This window comes from Amblyomma mixtum, chromosome 5 (assembly GCF_055824585.1).
Source record: "Amblyomma mixtum isolate Tamu chromosome 5, ASM5582458v1, whole genome shotgun sequence".
In the NCBI taxonomy this organism is placed as follows: domain Eukaryota; kingdom Metazoa; phylum Arthropoda; class Arachnida; order Ixodida; family Ixodidae; genus Amblyomma; species Amblyomma mixtum.
The window spans coordinates 127959473-127971496 of NC_143016.1; the positions used below are offsets into that span (position 1 = coordinate 127959473).

A 12024-nucleotide genomic window follows, 5' to 3' on the forward strand; every position below is an offset into this window, starting at 1 on the left:
ACTATGACGACATATTATGATGAGGTCGCAAGCCTGCGTCATGCTGCAGTCAATGGCATGAAAAAAAGCTTTCGATATTTTTTATATTCGCAGATTGCCACATCACTCTCGCCTCACCCCCTCCCGTCTCCCACGAAAAAAGAAAATAAAAGCTGAAAAATCTCATGAAACCTCTAAGGCATGTGTACGTCACGATAGATTTCGGTGGCGGATCATCAGCAAGCAGCTGGAAAAGGCCGGCAGAAATGTCGAAGTTTTCCGGATAGCATCACCGATCAGAAGACGCTCTTTGCAAAGCCACTTTTGAAACCTTTCCTCGGACGATTGTGGTGTGTAGGATGGAAGGTATATCTAAGCGCCCAGATTGAGGCTTGAAGATTATCCTGGGACAAAAATTCCATAATACTTGTTTGTCCTTACTTTGTTTTCAAGCAGAACTCAAAAAACGCCAGCGTGTCTAATACTGCGCATAATACACACTCACAAAAGTGGCTAGCAGGCGTGAAGCACAGTCTGCAGCAGTAGAAGTCATCCGTCAGTCGGTGCGTTGCGTGAGATATGTTAATTAGTGCAAATATTTACTAATTATGCTAAATAAAGACCCCTGGGAGCCGCACAAGCAACCTGAGCCCTCTCGAAGAAGCAGATTACGAGAAAGCCGCAAAAGCCACCCCAACCGAAGACGAAATGCGAAGCAGCCGTCGTCTCCAAAGGAGTTCACCTGAACACGGACTACAACCGGACCGCATGCCAGCCAAGAAGGGCTCCTCAACTGCGAGGTCAGCAATGGCTACGACACAAGCCACCATTATTTTGCGCCAGCCGCGACTGCCGCCCACGTTCAACGGTTCACCAGGGGAGGGTCCTGCAGAATGGCTGGAACAGTTTGACCGTGTCGCCGTACTAGTATTCAAGGTATAGACCGGATTAAAATCGGGTTCCTCGTCGGGTGGGGCGTCTGTCGACGGCCGGCGGCGTGTCAGATGGTTGGCGGCCAAAACGTAACTTAAGAGATGACGGCGAAAGGTCAAGGAGAGGCATTGACACGAGGAATCCAAAGAACGTCAGCGCCGAAAAAGTTAATGCAGCAGTGAATTATGAGACCAACGCATCACTCGGAATCGCAGTGGAGTTTACTACCTCAGTGCATTCCTGGCTACATCTGATTTCGCAAAAAATATCTATAACAAACGCATCAACATTGATCAGCATGCCTGCCGCGCGACATAAATACAGGTCAGTTAATTTATGCAATGAATATTTTTTTTTAGAAATACGAATTAATGGCCCTGGATCATCGCTTTCGAACTTGGTTTATTTAACAAGGTTGACAGCTTGTTTAGACAGACTTACCTAACTTGCCGTAATATATTTTGCGATTTCTGCTTTTAGACCAAATCTACAGTTCAAAAAAAAAAAAATAAGCCGACTATATGAGAACATCGTTATATGCCCCTTCAATAGTACTACCCTAACTATTGAATACCGCGCTCGTTGCGAATACTTCTGCGACTATTGGGAGGACTGTACAGCAGTCTCAACGACAAAAGTTACGTAGTAGCATGCTACCTCAGAGTTAATCATTTATTTAAAGTAAAACGCTCCCAACAACCATCGACTGTCATATGATCCACACTTACAACATGGATGTCATTGTAGGCGGCAAAGCCTCGCTCTCACTTTCTTACTCTCAAATCTGTCGAAACGAGGCCTCTTGTTCAAAAAACCGATCAAAATTTTCTTGATTAGTCAGAAATTCTTAAAGCTCTATAGCCGGGTGCAACCCAAGACCGCGGCAAATCGCTCTTATTGAAGTCATCCAGTCAGTGGAATCGAGGGATGTTCATGGCATCGCAACTTGTGCGATTAATCAGCGTTTAATCCTCTTGCACTCGACAGCCTCTGCGGTTCACACTAAGGTGTTAGGGAATTCACGGCGACGTCATGGAAATCTGTCGGAATAATAATAATAGTAATAAAGGGATTGTTCATTTCCTGCACAGAAATACAAATGCAGTCCTGGTATATTGGTATATTGGTTTTTGAGGTGTTGTATCGGCCGCTGTGTCATTGTGCGGGCTACACACTGCGCAAGCGTGAAGATTTCTTTGTACCTCGCCCACCGTGACCTCGCCATGTCCCCCCTTTCCATTTCCCCTCTCCCCTGGAATACTATATAATCACCCTCTGTTGCAATAAACGTTGGTTTTCGCTTGTCTCGTTCCCAGGCGTGTACGCTCGTTCCGTTCCTGCCGTGGCCTATCGGCCGTGGCTATGTTACAGTGGCGACGAGTCAAAACGACACCCACGCTGTCAAGGCAGACCCAGACACTCCGGCCCTGAAGACAGCACTGCCAGCGACTTCCATGGACTTCCAGATGCTCCCGAGCTTCGACGAAAGCACAGATAAGTGGAAGCCGTACTTGATCAAAGTGGAGGCGTATTTCGAAGCAAATGGCATCGCTGAGTCAAGTAAGAAGAGAGCACTTCTTGTGGCTGCACTGAGCACGCAGACTATTCAGATCCTTTCCGGAAGGGTGGCTCCTCAGGCGCCGAACTCTTTGAGTTATGATGAAGTTATCAAAGCCCTGAATGAATACTATGACCCAAAACGGAATGAAATTTCGGAGAACTACAAATTCTTCAGTCGTTGCCAACTGGAGGGAGAATCTATTCAGGCTTTCCTCGTCGAGATCCGCCGCATCGGAGACAACTGCAACTTCGGCAGTTGCCTTGACAGGATGATCCGAGATAGAATTGTCTGCGGTGTACGCTCAGGTGCAATACGGAAACAACTCCTGGCAAAGAAAGAGTTAAAACTAGACGAAGCCGAAGCGATAGCGATAGCTGCTGAAGCCGCGGAAAACGATGCGCAAAAAATTTCTCCAGAAGTAACAACACTACTGAAAATGCAAGCGCGACGCCGGCCAACACCGAGACAAGGCGCCAAAAATGCAGCGTGTCGGCAGTGCGGCAGATGTGGAAGCTTGAAGCATGACGCTAACAGCTGCAGCTTGGCCAAATCGCGCTGTCATCACTGTGGTCAACGTGGACATCTCGCAAAAATGTGTCCCAATCGCCGTGACAAGCAACTCGGGGCTGCTGCACCTGCGCCTCATGGCCAAACATTAACAGTGCAAGAAACCACTTCGGAAGATTGCTATGAAAATGCTCATATCTGGACTTTGCTGTCGGCGCGAACGAAGTTTCTCGAGCCGCCACTTCGCCGCACATAAAATTGGGGCGGTGTAGAACTGGCAATGGAAGTAGACACAGGATCACCAGTATGCGTCATAGCGCGACAGGTTTTCGATAAGCATTGCAAACACTGGCCAAAATTGAAGCCTTCACATTTGAAACTTTCGTGCTACGCTGGAAGGCTGCCTGTGTTAGGCGAGCTTCAGCTAGTTGTTGCGCACCAAGGTGTGTCAGTTGAATGCACACTCATGCGAGACCTGTTAACCCTGCTGGATAGAGCTGGAGTTCCGGTACTGCAAGTCAGTAGAAGTGAAGTGCCAGTGGTGGGAGAAGCCATCAGCCGCATCAATGCCTTACGGAGCAACTACGAGGATGTATTCTCGGAGGAATTGGGCCTGATGAAGGGACCCCCAGCCAGCTTGGTGCTGAGGGACGGTGCAGTTAGCAAGTTTTGCAAGGCAAGACAGCTTCCGTACGCGCTCCGCGACAAAGTGGCAAAAGAGTTGGATCGGCTAGTGTCGCTAGGCATAATATCTCCCATAAAATATTCGGACTGGGCGACCCCCATAGTACCAGTGCTTAAAAAAGATGGCACAGTGCGGATTTGCGGGGATTTTAAAGCCACCTTGAATCAGGCTTGTGCACTTGAGCAGTATCCCCTTCCGGTGATTGAAGACATGTTCGCGTCGTTAAGCGGTGGTGAAGTTTTTAGTACACTCGACCTGAAAGACGCCTACAACCAGGTGTCACTAGACGAAGCTTCACGCAAGCTGTGCGTGATTAATACGCACCAAGGGCTCTTCTGTTACAACAGGCTGCCGTTCGGCATTTCCTCTGCTCCTGCAATATTTCAAAGGAAGATGGACACCATTCTAGCGGGCCTTCCTGGAGTTCAGGCATACTTAGATCACGTGCTTGTGTCTGAAAAGGCGGCAGACAACGGAGCTCGGCTGAAAACTGTGTTGCAGCGATTTCTAGAGCACGGCGTAAAGCTGCGATACGACAAATGCAATTTCAGCCAGCCATCGGTTACTTATCTGGGATACCGTATCGATCGACTCGGTCTTCACCCGACGGAAAAGAACGTGGAAGCTATCATGAAAGCACCGAGCCCCCGTAACGTGAGCGAGCTGCGTTCGTTCGTCGGAATGATAGCATTTTATTCAAGGTTTCTGCCGAACATGTCAACCGTGTTGTCCCCGTTATACCAGTTACTGGAACAGAATACGCGATGGCAGTGGAACCACCCCCAGGAAACTGCGTTCGTCAAGGCCAAACAGTGCCTCAAGGATGCCGAAGTGCTTGCCCGTTTTGACCCGTTAAAGGAGCTGAAGCTAGAGTGCGACGCTTCGCCACACGGCATTGGCGCAGTTCTGTTTCACACAGTAGGCAGCGTCCACAGACCGATCGGATTCCGTTCAAGGACTCTTACTAAAGCCGAGCGGAATTACTCGCAACTGTAGCGTGAGGCGCTGGCACTAGTTTTTGGGGTCACCAGATTCCGAGACTATCTGTTGGGCCGTGAATTCACCTTGGTTACAGATCACCAGCCTCTCCTCGGATTGCTAAGACCCGACCGCCCGACACCCTCTATGGCTGCAGCCCGCATTCAGCGTTGGGCACTCTATCTCGGAGGATATCGGTACAAACTTCAGTACACTCCCGGAAGACAACTGCTGAACTCGGACGCCCTCAGCAGGCTTCCTCTGCAGTCACCCGGTCCTAGTATGTTGCCCCAAGAGCCGCAAGAGTACGTTTTTTCTTTGGAAAGCCTGGACGAAGGCACCGTTACGACACGAGAACTGAAGGAGAAGGCTCGAGAAGAAGCCGAAAAGGAGAGAGAGAGAATTGAAAAAGAAAAGCAGGAGGCTCGAGAAGAAGCCGAGAAAGAAAAAGAGAGATAATTTGAACGCGAAATGAAGCTGTTTGCCGCGAAACTGGAACTGCAACGTGCTGCGAACCACTCAGCTGAAGTGCATAGCACTAGGGAAGAATGTAGCAGTTTCCGGATAGATGGCAGCAGGTTGCTCCCTAGATTTGATGAAAAAAAGGGACGATCTCGACGCATTCCTTAAGCTATTCGAAGGGATCGCAGTGAGCCAGAATTGGTCAGACAGTGAATGCGCTACCGTTCTTAGCACGTGTCTGAGCGGTGAAGCACTAAGTGTATTCGGGCGACTGTCTCTTGAAGATGCAGCCAGTTATAGCAAGGTGAAAGCCGCTTTGCTTAAAAGATTCCGACTCACCACACTCTAAGAACTGCTACTCCTGCATTAAGAGTAAAAGAGCCTCGCTACTCCTGCAGGTCTCAATCTACTCTCTCTACAAACGAGAAAGAGTGAAAGGTCCTGTTCACTCCTCTTGACAAAAGAGTAAAATGGCATTTCCACTCCTGCATACCCCAAGGGAGTTCAGTGCTTGTTTTACTCCTCCGCCCTTACGGCCATACAATCGTAAGGGCGCGCTAGCTTCTCGGGGCCGGCCTGCCAGCCTGGATGGCGGCGTCAGAAAAATGCACTGGTATTGTTTGTTCACGACCAAAGCTCTGGGATAGAGTACCATTAGCCAATGTCGAGTTGTTGGTAGAAGCGATAACATACATACAAATTTCCTCCCATAGCCGCTTTGCTGCTGCTCTGGAGTTCGCCTGGCCTCTGCTATAGCTCCGCTCCTGAAGGGGTCGCGGAAACCGAGCATATATTTATTTCCCTATGACGCGGGGTTCATAGTAAAACGGTGCCGAGGGTAGCACCTAAGTGCTGGCCAGTTTCGAAGTGCATTCAGCTACAGCATCTATGTGAAATCGGCTAGGTTTAGCGACGACAAGGGCAGCCAGCGAGCAGCGCACAGTTCATCGCCCGGCGCGATCGCGGGCGCCGTCGTTGCCGAAAGCTCGGCTCGCTCAATGATTCGTTCCGTAGCTTGCGAATCGCGCACGCAAGGCTGGAAAATCGAGCAGCGACTGGCCTGCGATTGAGCGAGCCTTTATGCCCACGTTTGCAGCACAGGTGAACAAATTTAGCACACATGCATGCATGGAATATCGGCGGCGTTGCGGCGATTCTTAAGCTCGTCCTCGACGCCATCATCACCGTTCGGGTGGACCCGAACATATCTTTATTTCACTACGAGACATAGTTCACAATAAAACGTACTTACAATGCAAAGAGTAGCACCTCAGCGCTAGCCAGTTTCAAAGCGCTCTCAGCTCTGGCATCGAAGTGAAACCTCCTAGGCTTAGCTACGAATACGGCAGCCAGGGAGCAGGCCGAAGCTCGTCGCGCGGCGCGCTCGCGAGCAGCGTCATAGCTGAAAGCTCGGCTCGCTCAAAGATTGGCTCAGAAACTTGCGAATTGTACTCGCAAGGCTGGCAAATCGAGCAGCTAGCGGCTGGCCTGCGACTGAGCGCACGTTCGCAGTACAGGTGAACAACAATTAGCGCACGAATGCTTGGGATACCGGCTGCGTTGCGGCCACGTTAAGGCGATTCTTAAGCTCGTCCTCGACGCCATCGTCACCGTACGTGACACACAGGCTGAGAACTTGAATTCGAGTACGTGCTAAAGTAAGCTGCTCGTATTTCTCGGAACAATCTGAACTCGAAAAGACAGTTGCTTCTGTCGGCTTCCATGCATGTGGGCTCTTGCTAGTGAAAGTACACTCGAACAGGATGCGGCGAGTGCGGGCCGCTGTTGCATATAAGCTAAAGTGTGAAGCAAGTATCGTCGTAGTTCCGTAACGCAGTTGATATCACAGTAATCCGCTTGTACGGGTCACATTTAAGCTCTGTTTCATGTAGATCTCCGTCGACCATGCCAGTGTCGCGTTGAGTAATGCATCGCAGCTGCTCTTTGTCCTACCGCTCGCGTCGAACATATCCTTGATATGGACCAGTTTGCGATACGGTGCGTTTCTTTGCCTTTTTTGTCGCATTTAAGGGATTTTCGCTGCCGTCAATCGAAATTGCATTCCGTCAACAGCGTCGTCTGCGCCGTCGTCTGCTAGGACACCCGGGGATGGGATCACAGGATCGCAGCTTCTACAAAGGACATGTCAGCAAAAGTATCTAAAAGCGCTTTGGTATTCGCATTTAATAAAGAAATAAAATGAAAAAATACAATTTGTTTTTGTTGCTAACACAATTCAAATATTAGTAATAAAAAAAGCGCATTTGTAGGTTTTTTTCAATGAAGCAAAACTGCAGCCGTCGTCACGTTTTGTGTTATTTGGGTTTTCGTAGCATTGTTTGAGTGCTCGTGCGGTGGACGTGTATGAAGAACACAAGTGTGTTTTGGAAACCAACGACGAGAATTACGCCCTGTCAACTATGGTGATTTTCAACGGGTAAAGCCCTGAAGAAAGGTAGCGCTACGACTTCTTGTCATCTGGGGAGGCAACGAAGAAGAATGTGCGGTTTTGCTAAGCCTTGATGAGCCGTCTGAACGGTGAGTCCCGTGTACGTTTCTTTACTTCTGATCTCTATTCGCACGCGTTATTAGTGTGCGCCTATATAGGGATGGCAGTGCAGGCAGTCTGCGTGCGGTTGCCTCAGCTATAATGCGTTAACGCCGATTCACACGACGGTCCGTTCGCCCGCGGCCCGCGCACTACGTATTCATGCGTCACCACATTGAGAGGAGCGCTGTCGGCCGCGGCAACGGGCGAACGGAAAATCGTGTGAATCGGCCTTTACCAGAAAAGAACGGGCGTATAGGCCGCATGGCAACTGTTGCTCCATAGTCTCTATCTGCGTTTAGTACTCGGGTGCCGCGGTAAATAAAAATGCCACCAGTTATCATAACAGAGTTATGCGGTCGCTTGCTAGCGCTGCGAAAAACAACAGACAATTACATTCCAATAGCATAGATTTGTGCTACATAGGAGAGGATGATGAGCGTGCAGTGCCACGTTAGAGAGCGCTCTTGCTAGGCCAGCTGCGGACAGACAAGAGAACTGACAACGGTCGAGTTGCCTCGCGGCTGGTGCCCGTCGGATTGATTTGTGCTACTTAGAAGATGACGATGAGCGGCAGTGCCGCGCGACAGAGCACTCGCGCTAGGCCAGCTGCCAACAGACAGTGCTCAGTGTGTGTACTCGTGGGATTAGTGCTTACGCCTTAATATTTGTCATACAATTTTTTCGGGGACAATGATCGCGTGTAAAAGGCTGGGGCATATCCCTTGCCTAGTCATTTGTAAATTTTTATCTGTGCTTCCCCATGGAACAGAATTTGACACAGTATTATGTCAGAGTTAGATCGTTCTTGCGTCTGCCCTGAGGTGTAGGTGTCGATGCTTCCTCGCCTTCAGATTTTGAGAACTGTTTGGGATGCAACTGCGCACTTATTTAGGATTTCAAGCTTTTTGCTATATCCCTCGTTTGTGCGGCCCGCATTCAAGTCGTTCGCTATATCGGTGATGGTTTGTTATTGATTTTCACTTTCTCTTATTTATTCTTGGTTGACTGCCACCAGCTGTGCTGCCGGCGATTCTCCGCGCTCGGAACTATTCCCAGGCACGAGACCCTACCCACAGACCTCCCTGCACCACACTCACCAGTTTTCTTCGGTATTTTTTTCCCTTGCTCTTACTTGCATTGCCACTAGGCAGTTTTTATTTCTGTGCAGATTTGTTAAATGCAATACCAATTTTCGTTTCATGCTGTGATGTGAGATATCGTGCTTCTTGCTAATGAATGCATGCCTTTTCCATCCTCTCATCATTTGTGCAAAGCAGACGGGTCTACTGGTCGCTACGTTCAATTTAAAAATACCTTCGGTGCTGCTGCAAAGCACCCTAGTAGTAATAAAATCCTGTGCATGCTATATTCGAATAGTTACGCTCTTTTCATCATGCATAAAAATAGTGGTATTCCAGCCTGCTCATCTTTCTATGCAGGTGTGACAGTCATGTAAATCTACTGAAAAAATGTATATCTGTGCATCACATACAATCTGTTCATTTCTTTTGTCATGGGCCCTCTCATTGCTTTTTGTGTTCCTATGTTACTACCTTATTCTAATTTATGAAGCAGTAGACAATTTCTTCTCTTGTCATTCATGACATTGTTACGGCCACTGACAACAGTTGCTCTGACATATTGATTTGCAGTTGCCAGCTGCCAGTATCTACTGGGCCATTCGTGCTTCCAGCTTTTGGCTGTGCTATCTCTCCTCAGCTGTTTGTGGTAGGTATTGTTTTCCAGTGATGCATACCTTACCTGCCTATTTAGAAAAATTTCGTAGACATAGGCTCACAGCCGGGTTTAGAAATGCATGCAGAGCTCTACGTGCACTTAGCAGCAGTACCTCCCTGTATAATCACATGAATCTGATCCTGAATTACATGAATGTAATTACATGATCTGTATGAAATAGTCGCTCATGAAGCTTTTGACTGCTGCTGTTAACATAATGGAATTTACACTGCTTCAGGTGCAGAGACTATTTCACACATGTTGCCTCTTATGCATATGTGCCCTCTGAAAGGGCGAACATATTCCTTTATCCCTTTAAAAAATATTGTGTTCTATCATGATGCTTTACCGGTATTTCTGGTGTATAGACCAAAATGTCACTCAGTATTGTAACATGAAGCGGGAACTCAGTTTGTCCAATGTTTTAGAGGTAACATGAAGCGGGAACTGAGTTTGTTCAATGTTTTAGGGGTCCTAAAACATTGGACCAGCACAGTTCCCACTCGAGTTATTGATCACTTCGCTCTCGCCCTACCATAAGCTTGCCGTCCAGGTTGGACAAATTGATAGAGCGACTGCTCCAGTGAAGTGGTGGTTCTGAGTTCGAACACCGGACCAGGACGAATCTTTCTTTAACTACGAAGTTTCTGTGAAAGCTGTATAGCTTTCCTTTGTAGCCATTTGGCTGTGCTCGAGTGGATGTCAATGAGTAATTACTCCTTATTACAGATCTTTTGTCAACGCCAAACTGATTCAGTAGCAACAAATAGTAGAAGGGTAAAAGCATGCTGCTCCCAAAAATTCGTTAAGCATGTTATAAAATGTATGCTGTGTCCTCCACATATTGGAGGATCCCTGTCTGTTACTAGTCAAATTTCACTACTCCACCTGGATTGGACTCCCACTGCCCTTCTCAAACTTTTGAAATCCTGTTGCCCTAGCAGATCATCAGCTGTCGGTTGTATTACTTTCGCTTCAGTGAAATTTGACATGTAGCGGACAGGGATCCTAGAATTTGTGGAGTACACAGGCAAACTGGAGACTTATAGAATTTTTTTACCAGCCAAGGAAGACGCATACACAAGATTCGTTGTCTGTGTTTCACAACTGAAAGTTCTAAATGCGTGCAAAAGTGTATCGTGCATTCGCACGTATTTTGAAAACTCAATTTTTGCAGCATTAGGTTTTCGGAATTGGAGCTGTAGCATTGCCGCCACAGAATCCCGCTCGTTAACAAAGCGCACACTTATTTGCTAGGTATATATTCGGTATACCGCAACCAGTACACGTCACTGTTTGGAAGGTTCTGTCGTAAAATTTCTGATTGTGCAAGGTAGCTTTTCTTTTAAATTCAAGCGCTCTCTATTTGCTTTTTCCTGTGCATATTCATCGGTCGTTTCAATTCGGAAGCGTTGGTGCTGCAAGACGTGCATACGGAAGCTACGTTTGTGCACAAAGCTCCTGAGTTTTTGAAAGCGCAGCTCTGACAGTTCTCGTTGTCATAAATAAGTACAAAGCAGCCTAATCTTTTTGGACACACCATTTCATGCTCTTAGCTGTTTCTGAGAAACAGGCTGCCTTTTTTTCTGTTTTTGGTGTGAAACATTCCTAACAACTTCTTTCTTTCTCGATGCACAGATAGCCTATGCATACACGGGCAGCTTGATTGCAATATTTAGGGCAATATTTATAACAGGTGCAGTGAGCCTTGGTGCATGTGGACAAAAAGTAAGCTAGGGTGGGGTGGGGTATTTTCGCACAGGGTAATGTTATGCGGAGGGTTTGGCGTATTGAAACCGAGTCTTTCTGAGCTCTTATTAGACGTCCCAGCACCAGGACAGTAGTTGAGGCTTTTCTTCTTTGTTGTCTAGTCAATGGTTTCCATCACATAAAATAGCTTTAATTCTAGCTATCCCGTGGCCGTCTAACAGAACGATGCAGATATACTGAAGTGATCAGTGTTGCATAAAAGTAGTGAGAACATTGCAAATGCAAGACAACTTCATTGGTTTGCAGTGCACTAACGTGGCAGTCATAGAGAATTACACATTACATTTGCAAATCTAAATTGTGCATAATAGTATGGACTGGCACGTAATGTGCGAAGTAATCACAGTTATCTCGTTCATGCCAAATGCTAGTGTCAAACATTGTCAGTATTGCATATTTATAAAGAGCAGGCATGCTGCGCCTAACTTGTCGTTGGATAGATTTTATTACTATGAAAGCAAAAAGTTTACACATGGCTGTCGTGTTCTTGCGTGGGAAGTAGTATTACCTTAAATGAGTATAAACACCAAATTTTTGGTTATGTGTGTTGTTTGTAGTGACGTGCTGGGCATTCGTATACATAGAATTGTTGCATAGTATTCGTCTCCAATCGCTAAATAATTACAACCGGATTTCTTTTCTTCCCTGTTTCAATAGCATAGCAATTGCTATGACATCAATGTTCAGTATAGGTTATGGAAGGCACAAAAAAGCTACGATATCGCTACTTCATCGTTTTAATTAGTTACAATGCTAAATAAACAGATTCACAACAGCGCTACGGCACAAGGACAGAAGAAACACGAAAAACACAGGACGGGCGCTGACTACCAACTCTTTATTGCGTGAAAAACCAGCACA

General features: G+C 47.2%; 1 protein-coding gene across 1 annotated transcript; it reads left to right on the plus strand.

Moving 5' to 3' along the window:
* Positions 1 to 747: 747 nt before the first annotated feature.
* Positions 748 to 4767, plus strand: LOC149343673 (uncharacterized). Its single transcript, XM_089542786.1, has 3 exons — positions 748 to 915; positions 2229 to 2891; positions 4741 to 4767. Exons 1-3 carry the CDS (start codon positions 748 to 750, stop codon positions 4765 to 4767), a joined length of 858 nt encoding a protein of 285 aa, XP_089398912.1.
* Positions 4768 to 12024: the final 7257 nt, after the last annotated feature.